This window comes from Delphinapterus leucas, chromosome 3 (assembly GCF_059928025.1).
Source record: "Delphinapterus leucas isolate spDelLeu-1000000601 "Yukka" chromosome 3, BTC_Dleu_Yukka2, whole genome shotgun sequence".
Lineage (NCBI taxonomy): Eukaryota > Metazoa > Chordata > Mammalia > Artiodactyla > Monodontidae > Delphinapterus > Delphinapterus leucas.
The window spans coordinates 68,230,715-68,251,860 of record NC_143131.1 but is presented as its reverse complement, the minus strand read 5'-3'; the positions used below and the strand labels follow the sequence as shown (position 1 = coordinate 68,251,860).

Below are 21,146 nucleotides of genomic sequence, written 5' to 3'. Positions count from 1 at the left end.
TTTTAATAAGTAGCCCTTTAAGGCAGTCCACTTTCTGTGTCAATGGCTCTTAACCCTGTAATCTGCAGTCAGTTCTCTTCCTGACGAGCCATGTCCCACCCTTTCCTTTCCAGTCACTTCAGAGCAATGTGCTAATGGGCTGTTTTTCAACTGTTGACATTGATGGTCCATTTTCCCAAACCATCCTGATTCCTGAGAGGCCATGCCCCTTTCTACTTTCTTTTGCAAGGACAAGGGTAGAAAAATTACACCTAGGTTTCTTTACATTGTTGTTTTAGCCTAAAAATCAATCACGATAAAACGTGCACAGGTCCAGTTAAGACTGAAAAATCTAGAATTAAGGCTCGCATGATCTGATGAAACAAAATGATGTACAGGACTCTACAGATGATTTACAAATTGTGGGAATTGCAAAGCTTTATATCAACATAAAATGCGCAGCTCCTTCAAGCAAGCATGGTACATAAAAATATGTTGTGCGTTCTTGTCAACTTTCCTACCTTTCATGGGCCTCTAAATATTTAAGATATGCAATGTGATTTGCCGTTGCAGTATACTGTATGCTGTGGATGTTTTCTTTTGAGAGTTCTCATGATTTTCATTTATTTGTCACAGAACAAGATTTATGTAAATATGCATATTGACATACATATTTGTGTATAGATGTTTCGTGCTTGTAAATGTCAGTCTATAAGATATATAATGGTTATACAAAACACAGATGCTTTTGATAAACTTATTATTCAGTGAAGTAGTTGTCAACAGCTCTTTCAAGTCAACAACCAATCAAATTCTGGCTACTGAAGTGCGTGCCAGTTCAATGAATCTTTAGCTTTACAAAGAGATGCTGACAGTTTCTACGTAGGCTCTCCTCTCACTGTGCTTTCAAAGCCACTAAATAAAAAACTATTTCAATTCCTACTTAAAAGTTGTATTATTATTTTCTAAATTATATGCATAAATTTACCAGTAATTTTCTTTGTTTTCTACTTCATTTGGGCTTTGTCACTGCTATAATAAAGTACCTAAATAACATTTATTGGATATTATCATGCTGTTTTATCAAAGACTTGTATTAAGTCTCCATTAACCTATTAATAATTACTCTATCAATTACAGACTAATTCAATTAGTCACCACCCTGAATTATTGTTTGTGGAATAAATCAAAGTTCCCAGCCTAATCAAAATCAGGCTTGAAAGGTAAATAAAGAAGATATGTTAGTTCTACTTTCTCAGGGTGATCTTATTTTTGATGAACTCAGCAGAAAATCACTTTTAGTAGCCTAACGAGAAAAGTATGATTCTTTTCCCTAAAACTTTTCTAAGTTTCATATTTTTCTTCACATATGTTTTAGTGTTTCTGATATAGGTTTTGGAGAAATTGGGTAATAGCTTACCTGTTAATTTGATGTCAACTTTAGTTACTTGTAACTATAATTGTTTGAGAATATTTTTTCAAAACAAAATTTGTATAGAATATTACAAAAATCTCATTAAAAAGCAGAAAGTCAAGTTATTTTAATTTCTCTTTATATATCATGATTTAAGTAAATATAAGGGCATTAGATTAAATCCTTATAATAGTATTTTATTAACTCTAAATGTTTATAATTTTGGTTGTTTTTATATTTTTTTAATTTAAGTATAGTTGATTTACAATGTTTCAGGTGTACAGTAAGTTGATTCAGTTTTATATATATATATATATATATATATATTTACATATATATGTATATATGCTTTTTCAGATTCTTTTCCATTATAAGTTATTATAAGATATTGAATATAATTCCCTGTGCTATATAGTAGGCCCTTGTTGTTTATCTATTTTATATACAGTAGTGTGTATATGTTAATCCCAAATTCCCAATTTATCCCACCCCCCTCCCTTTTCCCTTTGGTAACCATAAGTTTGTTTTCTGTGTGTGAGTCTGTTTCTGTTTTATAAATAAGTTCATTTGTATCATTTTTTTTAGACTCCACATATAAGTGATATCATATGACATTTGTCTCTGTCTAACTTCACTTCGTATGATAATCTCTAGGTCCATCCATGTTGCTGCAAATGGCATTATTTCATTCTTTTTTATGGCTGAGTAACATTCCATTCTATATATACACATCTTCTTTATCCATTCATCTGTCAGTGGACATTTAGGTTGCTTCCATGTCTTGACTATTGTAAATAGTGCCACTATGAACATTGGGGTGCATGTATCTTTTCAAATTAGAGTTTTTGTCTTTTTCAGATATATGCCCAGAAGTGGGATTGCTGGATCATATGGTAACTCTAGTTTTTTAAGGAACTTCCATACTGTTCACCACCAAATTACACTCCCACCAATGGTGTGGGAGCGTTCCCTTTTCTCCATACCGTCTCTGGTATTTATTATTTGTAGACTTATTGATGATGGCCATTCTGACTGTTATGAGGTAGTACTTCACTGTAGTTTTGATTCATATTTCTCTAACCATTAGCGATGTTGAGCATCTTTTCATGTGCCTGTTGGCCATCTGTATGTCTTCTTTGGAAAAATGTCTGTTTAGTTGTTCTGCCCATTTGTTGATTGGGTTGTTTGGTTTTTGATATTGAGCTGTATGAGCTGTTTGTATATTTTCGAAATTAATCCCTTGTTGGGTGCATCGTTTGCAAGTATTTTTCTCCCATTCCGTAGGTTGTCTTTTTGTTTTATTTGTGGTTTCTTTTTCTGTGCAAAAGCTTTCAAGTTTAATTAGGTCCCATTTGCTTATTTTTGCTTTTATTTCCTTTACTCTAGGAGAGGGATCCAAAAAACTGTTGCAGTGATTTATGTCAAAGACTGTTCTTCCTATGTTTTCCTCTAGGAGTTTAATAGTATCCAGTCTTACATGTAGGTCTTTAGTCCCTTTTGAGTTGATTTTTGCATGGGGTTTTAGAGAATGTTCTAATTTCATTCTTTTACAAGTAGCTGTCCAGTTTTCCCAGCACTGCTTATTGAAGAGACTGTCCTTTCTTCATTGTATATTCTTGCCTCCTTTGTCATAGGTTAATTGATCACAATTGATCATAAGTGCATGGGTTTATTTCTGGGCTCTCTATCCTGTTCTATTGATCTATGTGTCTGTTTTTGTGCCAGTACCATACTGTTTTGATCACTGTAACTTTGTAGTATAATCTGAAATCAGGGTGCATAATTCCTCCAGCTCTGTTCTTCCTTCTCAAGATTGTTTTGGCTATTTGGGGTCATTTGTGTTTCCATACAACTTTTAAAATTATTTGTTCTAGTTCTGTGAAAAATGCAATTGGTAATTTGATAGAGATTACATTAAATTTGTAGATTGCCTTGGGTATTATGGTCATTTTGGCAATATTGATTCTTCCAATCAAGAACATGGTATATCTTTAAACCTGTTTGTGTGGTCTTCAATTTCTTTGTTTTTATCTTTTAAATTTCTTTGAGATTTAGTGAGAAAATCATCATAGTTGGACTTTCATTTAGAACTATTTTTACATAGAGAGTTTTAGTGAAGCCTGAATGAATTTTCTCAAACCTTTTTGTGAGAACTACATTTGGAAGGTTCCTCTAGAGCTGCAAAAGCAGACCTGATTTTAAATGTTCCTATGTTGAGCTTACCAGGAAATCACTTACATCATTTTATTACATTCAACTTCTCAATTTTGACTGCCGCAACCTTTGACTCCCTTACCATCATCCATACAGTATGCATACAAATATAAGCCAGTCGGTGACTTTCCAGGCTCTGGGCAGAGTTTCCTGTAACTACAGTGTGAGGATTCCAACATATGAATCAGAACAGGGGTGGCCAAGACGCAGAGGCTGCTCTGTGGACCGAGGGACCTGAGGTCACTTTACTACAGCCAGAGACTGCAAGCTGTGGTCAGCACTCTACTTCCCAATGTCCCATCACACCCATTTACCCCATAATGCAAACCTGGAAAAGTGGAATAGAGTACATGTTGGCTACATGTTAGCTCACTGAATGCTAAAATATGAAGCCATTCATTCATTATATACTTATTGAAATACCTTGTGTATGCCAGGTGCACAGTGAACAACAGGGACATAGTTGCCTGCCACTGTGATTTTACTTGTGATAGGAGAATGCTTTGGATTTTGTATTATCAAGAAAATAGGTTATCCTTCCTGTATGTAGAGGATAAACAGCAAGAGTAGGAGAGGTTCATCCTTCAGACCAGCTAAGCTATACTGCCTAAATGTCTGCTGGACCTTGTTGATAAGACCTTTGGCAGTGTTTATATCTGAAGGTCAGTAAGAATTCATAAAACAGCCTGATAGATGGTGAGAGACAATGGGGAATGCTTATGACCAGTGTGCTGCCAAACACCAGGACTATTCTCTCTCTGTTCAAGTAAGGGAAAATAATACAAGATTATATCAGGCTTATTTTTTAATATGCAGAACAAGAAAAGGATAGAAATTACTCAAAAGCTATGATGAAAACTGTAAAAGTAGAAAATTTTTTACGGAAACAAATGATTAGTAGAATATATATAAAGATATTTTTTCCTTGAGTAATAGAATGAGACCAAAGTTGAGATGATGAGGGAGGGATCTTAAATTATGTATTTCAAGGAAATGTAAAAAATTAGCAGTGGAAATTCCATTATCAAAAATAAAATGCAGGGCTTCCCTGGTGGCGCAGTGGTTGAGAGTCCGCCTGCCGATGCAGGGGACACGGTTCGTGCCCCGGTCCGGGAAGATCCCACATGCTGCAGAGCAGCTGGGCCCGTGAGCCATGGCCGCTGAGCCTGCGCGTCCGGAGCCTGTGCTCTGCAACGGGAGAGGCCACAACAGTGAGAGGCCCGTGTACCACAAAAAAAAATAAAATAAAATGCAGGGCTTCCCCGGTGGTGCAGTGGTTAAGAATCCGCCTGCCACTGCAGGGGACATGGGTTCAAGCCCTGGTCCAGGAAGATCCCACATGTCGCGGAGCAACTAAGCCCATGCGCCACAACTACTGAGCCTGCACTCTAGAGCCTGTGAGCCACAACTACTGAGCCCGTGTGCCTAGAGCCTGAGCTCAGCAGCAAGAGAAGCCACAGCAATGAGAAGCCAATGCACTGCAACAAAGAGTAGCCCCCGCTCACTGCAACTAGAGGAAACCATGTGCAGCAATGAAGACCGAATGCAGCCAAAAATAAATAAATAAATTTATTTTTTTTAATCCATAATATTGAGGATAAAGTGAAGAAACTCTGAAAATACAAAGGAGATAATATTTTTAAATGATGAGTGAGAAAATATTATAAATAGGAAAGATTAGAAGTAAAGAGCTAGTCTTTGGATAATTGACCTTCTAGTGGGAGACACTAAAAGAAGCAGAAGCAACATTTTAAAATATAAGACCAGAAAACCTTTTGAGCACACTTCCCTGTATCTGTGAGACTGTTACACAGCCATTACAAAGTATTATTATTTAGATATAAAAATATACACATGCAAATTACAAAACCACATTCATACTGTGAGCTTATTTTCATGAAGATAGATATATGGGAATAGGAAATGTCTGCAAATATGAATATTAAGAGGTCAACAAGAATTTAAATAATAGAGTTTTGGTTATTTTATCTGGATTCCTTATATCTCTTCATACCATCTGAAATAATCACAACTGTTTATTACTTTTATGTTTAGGCAATAAACCTATTTTCCATATTCTCTGACCAAATTCTATTAATTTATCTTATGTATTGGGTTAGCCAAAAAGTTCATTTGGATTTTTCCATAAGATGTTATGGAAAAACCCAAACGAACTTTTTGCCCAACCCAATAAATGAGATTATGTGGCCAAATGAAAGGACTAGGATTTTATGAAAGTTTTAATTTTAATTAAAATTTAAGGATACAGGGAGGAACAAATGTTTTACAGTAAATAAATGATTGTGATAAACTCTTGAAATGACTTGTTAGGATAAAAAAAAGTCTTAAAAATAGTTTATTGACTTAGAGAATTACTAGTGAAATATTAAGAAAAAAAAGGAATAAATTGACCTGCAAATGTGGACTAAAGTGCAACCAACACCTGGTAACCAATAATATTGTTCAAATGCCAAATATAACAAATTTGTCTAAAATATCCACATTTAAGGGGTATGAAAATCATTGATTGTATCTGATGGTAAGACAGAGCTGTTTTTTAATATTCTCTGTATTTCTCAATTTTTATTCTTAGCATGTGTTTTATATTGAGAAAGATTATTAAAATAACAGTATTAAATATAAAATATTCATAATTATGCTGCATCCCATCCTTAGTTAAGATAAGCAGTTGAACTACCTGCATGACTCTAAACAAACTCTTTTAAAAAGTTCATAGTCATGAGCTGACAGCAATCATGGGGTGCAGCTCAGATTGACATATGCAGTTGTTTATGTTATAATTGTAGATAATTGTTAAATATGGAATGATCTCAATTTTGAATCCAGGGCAGATGATTCCTGGATATTTGGAATGTCTACAATATGTCTGATATGCTGCAAAACATGCTCCTGAGCATAAAAAGTTTGTTCATGGCATCAAACATGTATCATGCTTGGTTTTACATGTAAAAGGCACACTAGAAAACATCAATAAAACAGAACATTCCCTCTCTCTTTGAAAGGTTATTTTATAGTATATTTTTTTGTATTAGTGTTTATAATTTTAAAATGCAATATGGGAAAAGCAATTGCTTTATTAAATGTTTTTTTAAATATTATTGGAAACTAAAACTGTTTTTAGTAAGAGGAGGAATGCAATCATGGGTGCTGGAATGAGTGTATTATGAGGCCTCGATAGTATTTTAAGGATTCTAAATCCATAACCTTAGAGCTACTAAATTCTATGAGATACAGGGACTGGATAATATTTCATCATAAGTTGATCACATTGACTAGTTAGCCTGCAAATATGGAGTAAAAGTGTGACCAGTATCTGATAACCAAAAATGTTGTCCAAATGTCAAGTATAGTTAATTACAGGCATACCTTGGAGATATTGTGGGATCAATTCCAGACCTGTGCAATAAAGCAAGTCACGTGAATTTTTCTGTTTTCCAGTGCATATAAAAGTTATGTTTATATACTGTAGTCTATTAAGCGTGTGATGGCATTATGTCTAAAAATATAACATGACATACCTTAGTTAAAAAATATTGCTAAAAAATACTCATCTTCTGAGACTTAATGAGTCATAATAGTAACATCAAAGATCACTGATCACAGATCACCATAACAAATATAACAATGAAAGGTTTGAAATATTGCAAGTACCAAAATGTGACACAGAAACACAAAGTGAGCAAGTGCTGTTGGAGAAATGGTGTGATAGACTTGCTCAACACAGGGTTACCACAAACCTTCAGTACATAAGAAATGCAATATTTGGGAAATGCAATAAAACAGAGTATGCCTTTATGTGCTTTAAATGTAGCTACGATTATATAGAATTTTTTTCATGTAATGTTAAGGCAAAAACTTCTATATTGAAACCAAAAAGTCTAAATATTTTGCCTATAATTTAATTATTAAATATAGATAATTATATTAGCTTCAAAGTTATTTCTGCTTAATGAGTTAATTTTACAAAGCTCCTTGAAGTTATAAAATATATAATCCAAAATAACTGATATAACATAAAAGCAAAAACTAGAGCATTGTAGATGCAGCAGAGCACCATATTTCTGTGATAAATCTCTTTGGTCTTTTTGTTCACTTTTTTTAAACACCTATTTATATCACTTTTCATTTTTTTCACCCCTTTAAGAACATCTCCATGAAAATCAGCAGACTTTCCTTGGTCTGCCTTGTCTCCTCCCAGGGAGCCATCTGTCAGGGTGTTATGCAGATAATCTGAAATGTAGTTCATCTTGACCTTTTTCAAACAAATGCTCTTAGTTTTTCTACACTGTTTTTCTAAGCTAGACACTCTAAAAATATGTATGCTTTGCTAAAACATTGTAGGATGTTTTACAACAAAATAAAGGTATATTCCTACATAACACTCATGCAATACTTTTTTCTTTACTTATATATCATTTAAGCCTCTTTCTATATAGATCCTTCTTTTTTCACTCATAATTAAAGGAAAACAAATCACCCACTATAATTTGGAGTCTAATTTTCTCTTAATATTTTTTAATTTAATTTTTATTTTATATTGTAGTATAGTTGATTTACGATGTTGTGTTAGTTTCAGGTGTACCACAAAGTGATTCAGTTATAAATATACATATATCCATTCTTTTGCAGATTCGTTGCCTATATAGGTTTTTACAGAATATTGAGTAGAGTTCCCTGTGCTATATAGTAGGTCCTTGCTGATTATCTATTTTATATATAGTAGTGTGTATATGTTAATCCCAAACTCCTAATTTATCCCTCCCCCCACCTTTCTGCTTTGATAACCATAAGTTTGTTTTGAAGTCTGTGAGTCTGTTTGTTTCATAAATAAGTTCCTTTGTATCATTTCTTTTGGATTTCACATATAAGTGATATCATAAGATATTTGTCTTTGTCTGACTTACTTCATTTAGTATGATAATCTCCAGGTCCATCCATGTTACTGCAAATGGCATTATTTCACTCTTTTTTATGGTTGAGTAATATTCCATTGTATATATGTACCACACCTTTATTCATTTCTCTATCAGTGGACATTTATGTTGCTTCCATGTCTTGGCTATTTTAAATAATGCTGCCCTGAACATTGGGGTGCATGTATCTTTTCAAATTGGAGTTTTCTCCAGATATACCCAGGAGTGGGATTGATGGATCATATGGTAACTCTATTTTCAGTTTCTTAAGGAACACTCAATACTGTTCTCCATAGTGACTGTACCAATTTACATTCCCACCAACAGTGTAGGATGTTTCCTTTTTCTCCACACCCTGTCCAGCATTTATTATTTGAAGACATTTTGATGATGGGCATTCTGACCAATGTGAGGTGATACCTCATTGTATTTTTGATTCACATCTCTCTGACAGTTAGCAATGTTGAGCATCTTTTCATGTGCTTTTTGGCCATCTGTTTGTCTTCTTTGGAGAAATGTCTATTTAGCTCTTCTGCCCATTGTTTTGATTTGGTGTTTGTTGTTTTGATATTGAACTGCATGAGCTGTTTATATATTTTGGAAATTAAGCACTTTTTGGTCACATCATTTGCAAATATTTTCTCCCATTCTGTGGGTTGTCCTTTCATTTTATTTATGGTTTCCTTTGGTGTGCAAAAGCTTTTAAATTTAATTAGGTCCCATTTGTTTATTTTTGTTTTTATTTTCATACTCTAGGAAACGGATCAAAGAAGATATTGCTGTAATTTATTTCAAAGAGTGTTCTGCCTGTGTTTTCCTCTAAGAATTTTGTAGTATCCACTTTTACATTTAGGTCTTTAATCCATTTTGAGTTTATTTTTGTGTAAGGTGTTAGAGAATATTCTAATTTCATTCTTTTACATGTAGCTGTCCAGTTTCCCCAGCACCACTTATTGAAGAGACTGTCTCTGCTCCATTGTATATTCTTGTCTCCTTTGTTATAGATTAATTGACCATAGGTGCCTGGGTTTATTTCTGGGCCTTCTATCCTGTTCCATTGATCTATATTTCTCTTTCTCTGCCAGTACCACACTGTTTTGATGACTGTAGCTTTGTAGTATAGTCTGAAGTCAGGGAGCCTAATTACTCCAGCTCCATTTTTCTTTCTTAGGATTGCTTTGGCTATATGGGGTCTTTTCTGTTTCCACACAAAATTTTTTGGTCTAAGTCTGTGAAAGATGCCATTGGTAATTTGATAGGGATTGCATTGCATATGTAGATTTTATTGGGGAGTAGAGTCATTTTCACAATATTGATTCTTCCAATCCAAGAACATGGTATATCTTTCCATCTGTTTGTGTCATCTTCAATTTCTTTCATCAGCATCTTATAGTTTTCAGAGTACAGGTCTTTTACCTCCTTAAGTAGGTTTATTCCTAAGTATTTTATTCTTTTTGATGTGATGGTAAATGGGATTGTTTCCTTAATTTCTCTTTCTGATCTTTGGTTGTTAGTATACAGAAATGCAACAGATTTCTGTGTATTACTTTTGTATCCTGCAACTTTACTTAGTTCATTGATGGGCTCTAGTAGTTTTCTGATAGCATCTTTAGGATTTTCTAAGTATACTATCATGTCATCTGCAAAGAGTGAGACCATTTCCCTCTTGTAATATAATCTTAATATTTAAATAGAGATGCACAACATTCCATAAAATTAATTATATTCTTAATTAACCATTTCATGCATAAATGTGAATTTTAGTTACTCAGTATTTTCTCTACTTTCAGTAAAGATGAAATGACTGACTTTGTGTATGTACATCCTGAGAAGGTGGCCAAAATATGCTATGATCAAGAAGTTGCTTCTAGGACAATCTGGCCACCCGATTTCCCTGTTTCCATATTTATGTTTCTAAAAGGTACTCTGAGACCAATATTAGATTCTTCCCCCAGATTTGTTTATTGTTTTATTGTTAACAGAGTTTTAATACTCCTATATGTTGTTTTACACACTTATATATTAACTCATCTTATCCTCATAATATCCTTAAAATCCTAATAAAGGGACTATTCTCATTTTTTCAAATGAGGATATTGAGCTGTAGAGAGGTAAAGTAGCTTGCCCAAAGGCATATAGCTAGTAAGGGTAGAGCCAGTTTGTGAACCCAGACCATTCAGCTCTACTAGAATAGGCTGGCTTTCACAATCACATTCCTGAAGATTGGAGAGGATTTTTAACTAGTTGCCTTCCCAGTAAAAATTGTTGGTACAACTATGATGATGTTTCCTTAACCAGTAATGCCACATAGAAAAACAAGAGGAAAGCAGCTAGCATTTTCTGCTGTGATACACTGCAGCATCCTTAGCCACGGGTTGGTTTTGTCTGCAGAACATACTTCGGAAGTAGCTCCAGCTTAATCCAGAAAAACCTTTATTGAGGGCAGTTTTTTACATGTTAGGTACTTTTAATACAGATCCTGACATGAAGTGCAGTGCATTAAGCCAAATGTCTACCCATGTCCCAGCTTAGTGCCCTAAATAACCTGCTCTATCTGAGCCAAACCTTGGGATGTGAGGGTCTAAAATAGCAGAATCATATTTGTAGTATAACTTTAACTCAGAAAATCTGCAAGAGGACAGAGTGGTCCTGGGCCAGGGGTAGGCATAGGTCCAGAAGAGTGGGCTTTTCTGGGATCATCCTGCATGATGAACATGAGAGTGATGTGTCCTTCCAGTGTGTTGCAGAGTGAGATCTGTACATCCCTGTTGTAACAACCTCATGTTAAGTGTGGGATGCTGATTATTTTTATACTGAAAGAAGGCTTGCTTAGGCCTGGTGTTCTAAGTTTATAATGTAGCAAATTTTAGGACCAAATCCAGCTTGAAACAGATTGCTGACTATTTAAATCGAGGAGTTGACTTAACTGGAACAAAAAAGAAAAACATTTCTGGATCAAAAAAAAAAAGCTGGAGAATAGGAGCTGTTAAAGTGGGAGAAAAACAGATCTGTTAGAAAGAGCCAAGACACACAACTTAAGGAGAAAACATCTCCACCCAGCAGGAAACCCTGACTTTAAGAAATGCCACTGAAAGAGAGATGGTCCAAGACTCCTCACTGCATCATCTTAGCTTAGGACTTATAGACATTTAGGCACTGAAGAATCCACTGGAGGTATTCTTGGTGTCAGTTTGAGTTCCTGTATGTTTACAGCCTTGATGACAACACAGTGACTCAGAGTACTGTAAGACTTTTTTTCCATTTATTGAGTGTCAGCAACATTAAGAGCACTTTGAAGACCAGTGGCTAGGCCTAGACGTTTCTGCGCAATTAGATTTGGATTTAGTACAGCAACAGCAATCCATATTTTTAAGCCCAGACAGCTAAAGAACAGAGAGGAAATTCATGTTTAAAGACAGGGCTCTCATAATATTGTAAAGCCTGGATTGCTTTTGTTTGGAGCTTAGAGTGGCTATACGTTTGATGAGTGTGGTGAGAAAGCTTTGAGATTCTTCAGAAATTTCTGAAATAGTCAGAGAATGGGAAGAAATCATTGAGTGAGAATCCATATGCGGAACTTTGAATCAGAAAGACATGGATTTGAATCTGGGATCCTCCCTTTACTGACTATTGATCTTTGTGTCACATGTCATGTTATGTTACCTCCCTAGCAACTGTTCCCTCTAAAGTGGAGATGATATCCTACCAGAAAAGAGTATTAAGAGGAGTCACTGAAGACATACCACAAAGCATTTAGCATTATGTGAGGCAGCAACAGTTTCCTTCCCAGGATATCATAATTTTGCCATCCTGCATTGCCGCTGGACACGCAAGATATTTTAAGTGACATAATACATGTTTGGAAAGTAGTAACAACATTATATTTTATAATTTTTTATAAACTTTCTACAATGTTTTAATAAAGCATTAAGGGTGGTTTTCTGTCTTAATCCATTGTCCAGCTTGGGCCTAATGTCTTTGATGAATGTTACAAAAAGAGGGCAAAAAGCCCATGTGAATTTTTTAAGAAATATAATCCTATGCCATGAAACATTGGGAACTTTTTCATATCTTTATTGATGAGCATCTATGTCACTTAATATGGTCTATTCAGTGCAGTCTCCCTAGACCCCTCTTCTCATTGATGGCCTGCATCTGACCCATGACTGTCTATTTGTAGCTACAAACATCTCTCAGGATGGAGAACCTGAAATAGAAACAAAAGGTCATAGTGGTTGAAAGCCACTAAGGTCACACATGAGATCATGACAGTTGAAGATGATAAGATCAAGGATGTAGCAGCGCACTTAGTCATAGGAAGTAGGAAGAAGTAGGTGGCTATTGTGGGAGGAGAGAGGAAGCTATAGATCAAGGAACATTAGTACAACAAATGGTAAAGGTCTTAATAAGAATTGTCCACATGGAAAACAAAGTTTCCTATAATTTTTCTTTTAATTAGCATCATAAGATATAAGAAAAGATGCATGAGTTAGAGAACAAAGAGGGGAAATACTAAACTATTCAATGTTATGTATTCTTCTTTGATGAAAATCATTCCTATCTTTTGCATTTCAGTGTTGCAGTTGATGAATTTAATGCTTACTAAATCACTGTGGGTCTTATGCCCTTTAATATATATATTGCAACAATGAGCACATTGTGAGCACAGATCCCACAAGTCATGGATGCATATTTTAATTCTCTCTCATTTTTGAAGAATACTTGACTTCCTCCTCAACAGTTTTAGGGTTGTAGTTTTCTGAAAGATGATTTTAATTGGCCAATGATTACTATTACTCAATTATATATAACTGAACTGATTAAAATTCATGGAAACAGGGTTGACTTTTTAATGCTTAATTAGGAAATATCAAATTTTTTTGTTCCTGATATTTACACAGCTATAATTTTTATTACTATAAAATTGACCAGTAAAGTCAGAAAATTGATTTATAAGCACAGACTCTGGGAGATGATGATCAGTCTCAAGAAGATCAGCCTTGCCAGTTCTGTACTATCTCAATTACACAAAAACCACATGCTAGATGAGTCAGTTTAATATAAAATTGATTGGTAGACTGAAAAGACCACCACTTTATTTAAAAATGTTCAAAATGGTTGTTCAAATTTTCAGCCAGGTTTGCCCAGTGGCATCAAAATCACAAGCCAATAATAGACTCAGTCTTCTATTTCAAAATACAAATAATCAAGTGGGTTTTTGGCTTTAGCATATGTATTTCTTAATCTCCTGAGTTCAAAAGAATTGCAAATTTATAATGGACTCTATCGTGGCATTTGAATTATGTCTTTTCCTTTTTGTAGGTGGATCTTCTGGTCCCTACCAAAGTGACTGGCATTATTACACAAGGAGCTAAAGATTTTGGTCATGTGCAGTTTGTAGGCTCCTACAAACTAGCTTACAGCAATGATGGAGAACACTGGACAGTATACCAGGATGAAAAGCAAAGAAAAGATAAGGTAAGTCATTCTGGTGGTTTGATGACATACAGAAGTAGAGGATCAAATTGTTTAACAATTTTTATTCCTTGATTATTTTGATAATTAGGAATTGTAGAATTATAATTATAGAAGTGAACAGATTTGATGATTATATTAGTTCATTGAAATTAAAATAGGGATGTTTCTTAGTTCAGTTTCCTTGATTGTGTTTTAATTCATGGATTAATGAATTTGACCTGTAAAATCTGTGTTTTAATATTATAATGATCAGTATATATTGATGCACTTAACCTTCTACACCATACGGTCTCTAATTGTTTTCCTAAAAGTTCTTACTATGTTGAACATCTTTGTATCTACTGGTAGCTACTGGTCTGAATGTCTGTGGGATTCTGGAGAATGAAAGTGCTCAAGGGTAATATCAATAACTAATTGGATCAGATGTTAAAATATGGCCTTAGATTAATGAAATTGAATTTGTTGCTTAGATTCTGTGCAAAGAACTGTACCTTTCTGAAGACATCAGTAGAAACGTAATCTCTTATTTCAGTGATTTGGGGGAAAATATAATACACTTTCATACATGTTAAGCATTTCTGAGTTAATAATGATTTTTCCATTTTATGTAATGCCTTTATTTCCTTACTGTTGTTGTATTATTAACCAATAGAAAGGTTGGGAATATCTTTCTTTCTTCAAGTATGCAAGGTAGAGAATTTAATTTTCCCAGAAATACCGAGACTGGAGTGACTATTTCAATGAGACTATAAAGTATGAATTCAGTTCACACAAAATTTATTTTAGGGGAGATGTGTTTTAGGTTAAGATTACAAAACCACAACTCTTTAACTTTTAATGTCTCAGAATATGCCCATTTAGCATCTCAGGACAGACATATTCACTTAACATCTCAGAACACACACACATTTTGCGTTTTAACATCTCAGAAATTGGTGTATCTCAATGTCACAATCTAATAGCCCTTACTATTTTCTAGAAGAATGTAAAATAATGGCATGTTTTATAATCAGTGGCTTCTTAGATTGAATGAATATTGGGTATGTTGTAACAATGTCTGCAAATTTTTTTAGGTGTAGACAAGTATCTGCTATGATTTATAGCAAATAACTTTCAGCTCTTGTTTTCACCTTTTACAGTAGGCATTTTGATGTGTAAAGAATGCAAATATATTCCATAAGATGAAATTTTCTGAACTTATAAATTATACAGTTCTTGAAATTAATTTTAAGATAAGTATTCTCGTCTATAATCCATGTGCAATATTCACTGAAAAGCACATTTGTAATATTTAAATCCTTATATAAGTTGATTTAGGGAAGAAGTGTAAACCATTGTGCTGGTGAAATACTTCTTGTCTCCATTTATATTAAGCATATGATTTAATGATTATTTGTGAATCATTTTTAAAATTTCCCTAATTGATAGACTGGACATTGTTATTTATGCATTTTATTTCATTATCTCAGTCTGAAATGTACATAAAACCTTTGTGTCAAGTTGGCCAAGTGATTAGATAGTGTTGTTCAGGTTTTCTATATCCTCCCTGATTCTCTAGTTACTTGTTCCAGAGAGAGCAATGTGGAAATCTCCAACTCTAACCATTGATTTCTCTATTTCTCCTGGCAGTTATTGGTATTTGCTTCATGTATTTTGAAAGTCTGTTGAAAGATATATGAATGATTAGGGTTGTAATGTCCTCTTAATCAAAAAACTCTTTTATCATTAGAAAATGATCTTCTTTATTCCTGGTGGTATTTTTGCTCTGAAACCTACTTTGCTGCTATTCATAGAGGTACTCTAGCTTTCTTTTGATTAGTACTACGTTGGCATATGTTTTCTCCATCCTTTTACTTCTAACTATTTCTACTTTATATTTAAAATGCACTTTTTCTATGCAGCATATAGTTGTTTCCTTTTTTCCAATTCAACTATCTCTGCTTTTAACTGGAGCATTTAGACCATTTATATTTATATGAGTATTGAAGTAATTGGGTATAAATCTATCATCTTGCTATTTATTTGCTATATGTCTCACCTTTTCTTTCAGTTTTTCCTATTTTCAGCCTTCTTTTGAATTAATTGAATTTTTTAGTTATTCCATTGTGCTTCATTTGTTGACTTATTTGCTATAACTTTTTTTTGTTATTTTAGTCACTGCTTTAGGTTTTATAATATACATTTTAAACTTATCGAGTCTACCTTCAAATTAATGTAGAGCCCCGGAAACATACCTCCATAAGCACAAGCAAAATAGATTATAGTTATAAATCCATGTACTTAAGAGCCACACTTACTATAACACATGATTTTGCCATTCCCCAAATAAGTCTTATTGTAAAGAAAGAAAAAGACTCCCACTAGGCAAGTTGGAAAGTCATGAGAGTAAACTGACACGTTCAGTGTAAAGGATGTAAGCCAGAATCCTCATGTGAGACAGTAAGTCATGTCATCTACCCAATGTAAAATTTCTGAAAAAATAAACCATTTTAGAATTATAAATATGACAGTTGGCTAAACTCAGTCAATATAACTGGTAGTTTTAAAATTAAATTTAGCCAGTCTGTTTTTAATATTATAATTAGTTTGGTACATTGAAGAAAAGCCTTAATAAGTTTACTATTTATTACCAAAGGAAACAACACCAATAAACAATACATAGAATGCTGCAGTTGCTATTATAATAAAGAAATACTTTGAAGGAAATGCAGGACATAAACATCTCCATTCCTACAGAGAAGGGAATTTTATAAAATAAATGAGAAAATGGATTCCATGAGTTCTTTCAGCAGTTGGAAATACAGGCATTTTACACACACACACACACACACACACACACGTATATACACATATCTATCCCAATCAAAATATATGTTTATAAATATATACAAGTAATTATTGTGCTTTGTTGTTATTACTATTATTACTAGGAATTTAGGTATAATTTCATATATTCTTTATAGAAGTGCTCTTCTTTCGAGAAGTCCTACACAACTCATTAATTAATTTTTCTAAAGTTGAATAAGCCACTTTCTATTCATTCTTAGTATCATTTGTGTCTTGTTTTCCATGGTTGCTTTCCACAAGGGAAAAAAAGTCTTCAATATTTAAAAGTGTAATTCAACTACAAGCTTTCATGGAGATAAATATAATAAATGAATTGAGTGTTTCAGGGCAAAATATATGCCTGTGAGATGTTTCATATATGCAAATTTCAAAATGAAATATTTACAAAGTTTTCTTTTCTTTCATTTTTTTTTTAAACACCCAATGTCCTCCAAATGCCCTGTGGAGCTTTCTGTTTTTGATCGAGCATCCAGTTAAGATTCACGTGATGTATTTATCATATCTCTTTAGTCTCCTTTAGAGTAATTCTCTTGTCAATTTTTTCTTCCAAAACATGGACATTTTTAAGAGTCTAGGCCAGATGTCTTGCACAGGTCTCACAGCGTGGTTTCATCTGTTTCCTCATGATTTTTTTTTCTTTGAATTTTATTTTATTTATTTTTTATACAGCAGGCTCTTATTAGTTATCTATTTATACATAATTAGTGTATATATGTCCAGTGCATCCCACCACAACCCCCACTCCCCGCTACTTTCCCCCTTGGTGCCCATATATTTGTTCTCTACAACCGCATCTCTATTTCTGCCTTGCAAACTGGTTCATCTGTATAATTTTTCTAGATTCCACATATATGCGTTAACATACATTTGTTTTTCTCTTTCTGACTTACTTCACTCTGTATGACAGTCTCCATCCACCTCTCTACAAATGACCCAATTTCGTTCCTTTTTACGGCTGAGTAATATTCCATTGTATATATGTACCACACCTTCTTTATCCATTTGTCTGTCGATGGGCATTTTGGTTGTTTCCATGACCTGGCTATTGTAAATAGTGCTGCAGTGAACATAGGTGTTCATGTGTCATTTGGAATTATGGTTTTTTTCTCTGGGTATATGCCCAGTAGTAGGATTGCTGGGTCATATGGTAATTCTATTTATAGTTTTTTAAGGAATGTCCATACTGTTCTCCATAGTGGCTGTATCAATTTACATTCCCACCAACAGTGCAAGAGGGTTCCCTTTTCTCCACACCCTCTCCAGCATTTATTGTTTGTACATATTTTTGGTGATGCCCATTCTAACTGCTGTGAGGTGATACCTCATTGCAGTTTTGATTTGCATTTCTCTAATAATTAGTGATGTTGAGCAGCTTTTCATATGTCTTCCTTGGTGAAATGTCTATTTAGGTCTTCTCCCCATTTTTTGATTGGGTTTTTTGTCTTTTTAATATTGAGCTGCATGAGCTGTTTATATATTTGGAGATTAATCCTTTGTCCAGTGATTTGTTTGCAAATATTTTCTCGCATTCTGAGGGTTGTCTTTTTTTCTTGTTTATCGTCTCCTTTGCTGTGCAAAAGCTTTGAAGTTTCATTAGGTCCCATTTATTTATTTTTGTTTTTATTTCCATTACTCTAGGAGTTGGGTCAAAAAAGATCTTGCCGTGATTTATGTCATAGAGTGTTCTTCCTATGTTTTCCTCTAAGAGTTTTATGGTGTCTGGTCTTACATTTAGGTCTGTAATCCATTTTGAGTTTATTTTTGTGTATGGTGTTAGGGAGTGTTCTAATTTCATTCTTTTACATGTACCTGTCCAGTTTTCCCAGCACCACTTATTGAAGATGCTGTCTTTTCTCCATTGTATGTCCTTGCTTCCTTTGTCATAGATTAGTTGACCATAGATGTGTGGGTTTATCTCTGGGCTTTCTTTCCTGTTGCATTGATCTATATTTCTGTTTATGTGCCAGTACCATATCGTCTTGATGACTGTAGCTTTGTAGTATAGTCTGAAGTCAGGGAGTCTGATTCCTCCAGCTCTGTTTTTTTCCCTCAAGATTGCTTTGGCTATTTGGGGTCTTTTGTGTCTCCGTACAAACTTTAAATTTTTTTCTTCTAGTTCTATAAAAGCTGCCATTGGTAATTTGATAGGGATTGCATTGAATCTGCAATCTGATTGCTTTGGGTAGTATAGTAATTTTCACAATATTGATTTTTCCAATCCAAGAACATAATATATCCCTCCATCTGTGTCATCTTTGATTTCTTTCATCAGTGTCTTATAGTTTTCTGAGTACAGGTCTTTTACCTCCTTAGGTGGTTTATTCCTAGGTATTTTATTCTTTTTGTTGCAGTGGTGAATGGGATTGTTTCCTTAATTTCTCTTTGTAATCTTTCATTGTTAGTGTATAGGAATGCAAGAGATTTCTGTGCATTAATTTTGTATCCTGAAACTTTACCAGATTCATTGATTAGCTCTAGTAGTTTTCTGGTGGCATCTTTAGGATTCTCTATGTATAGTATCATGTCATCTGCAGATGGTGACAGTTTTACTTCTTCTTTTCCAATTTGTATTCGTTTTATTTCTTTTTCTTCTCTGATTGCCATGGCTAGGACTTCCAAAACTATGTTGAATAATAGTGGCGAGAGTGGACATCCTTGTCTTGTTCCTGATCTTCAAGGGAATGCTTTCAGTTTTTCACCATTGAGAATGATGTTTGCTGTGGGTTTGTCATATATGGCCTTTATTATGTTGAGGTAGGTTCCCTCTATGCCCACTTTCTGGAGAATTTTTATCATAAATGGGTGTTGAATTTTGTCAAAAGCTTTTTCTTCATCTATTGAGAAAATCATAATTTTTTCTTCTTCAATGTGTTAATATGGTGTATCACATTGATTGATTTGTGTGTATTGAAGAATCCTTGCATCCCTGGGATAAATCCCACTTGATCATGATGTATGATCCTTTTAATGTGTTGTTGGATTCTGTTGGCTAGTATTTTGTTGAGGATTTTTCCATCTATATTCATCAGTGTTATTGGCCTGTAATTTTTTTTGTAGTATCTCTGTCTGGTTCTGGTATCAGGGTGATGGTGGCCTCATAGAATGAACTTGGGATTGTTCCTTCCTCTGCAGGTTTTGGAAGAGTTTGAGAAGGATAGGTGTTAGCTCTTCTCTATATGTTTGATAGAATTCACCTGTGAAGCCATCTGGTCCTGGACTTTTGTTTGTTGGAAGATTTTTAATCACAGTTTCATTTTCGTTACTTGTGATTGGTCTGTTCATATTTTCTGTTTCTTCCTGGTTCAGTCTTGTAAGGTTACATGTTTCTAAGAATTTGTCCATTTCTTCCAGGTTGTCCATTTTATTGGCATATAGTTGCTTGTAGTAGTCTCTTATGATCCTTTGTATTTCTGCAGTGTCCATTGTAACTTCTCCTTTTCATTTCTAATTCTGATTTATGTTGATTTCTTGATGAGTCTGCCTAATGGTTTATCAATTGTATCTTCTCAAATAACCAGCTTTTAGTTTCATTGATCATTGCTATTGTTTCCTTCATTTCTTTTTCATTTATTTCTGATCTGAACTTTATGATTTCTTTCCTTCTGCTAACTTTGGGGATTTTTTGTTCTTCTTTAATTGCTTTAGGTGTAAGGTTAGATTGTTATTTGAAATTTTTCTTGTTTCTTGAGGTATGGTTGTACTGCTATAAACTTCCCTCTTAGAACTGCTTTTGCTGCATCCCATAGGTTTTGGATCATCGTATTTTCATTGTCATTTTTCTCTAAGTAGTTTTTGATTTCCTCTTTGATTTCTTCAGTGATCTCTTGGTTATTTAGTAATGTATTGTTTAGCCTCCATGTGTTTGTGTTTTTTACGTTTTTTTCCCCTGTAATTGATTTCTAATCTCATAGCTTTGTGGTCGGAAAAGATGCTTGATATGATTTCAATTTTCTTAAATTTTCTGAGGCTTGATTTGTGACCCAAGATGTGATCTGTCCTGGAGAATGTTCCATGTACACTTGAGAAGAAAGTGTAATCTGTTGTTTTCGAATGGAATGTCTTATAAATATCAATTAAATCTACCTGGTCTATTGTGTCATTTAAAGCTTGTGTTTCCTTATTAATTTTCTGTCTGGGTGATCTGTCCATTGGCATAAGTGAGAGGTTAAAGTCCCTCGCTATTATTGTGTTACTGTCAATTTCCTCTTTTATAGCTGTTAGCATTTGCCTTATGTATTGAGGTGCTCCTATGTCGAGTACATATATATTCGTAATTGTTA

General features: G+C 34.1%; 1 protein-coding gene across 3 annotated transcripts in view; it reads left to right on the top strand.

Moving 5' to 3' along the window:
- EDIL3 (EGF like and discoidin domains 3) overlaps positions 1–21,146 on the top strand; it is a 424,408-nt gene that overhangs the window by 365,420 nt on the left and 37,842 nt on the right. For all 3 annotated transcript variants that reach the window (XM_089909096.1, XM_089909098.1, XM_089909097.1), the window contains one exon: positions 13,864–14,019. In XM_089909096.1, coding sequence (XP_089765222.1) covers positions 13,864–14,019 — 156 coding nt within the window. The remainder of the gene's footprint in view (positions 1–13,863; positions 14,020–21,146) is intronic.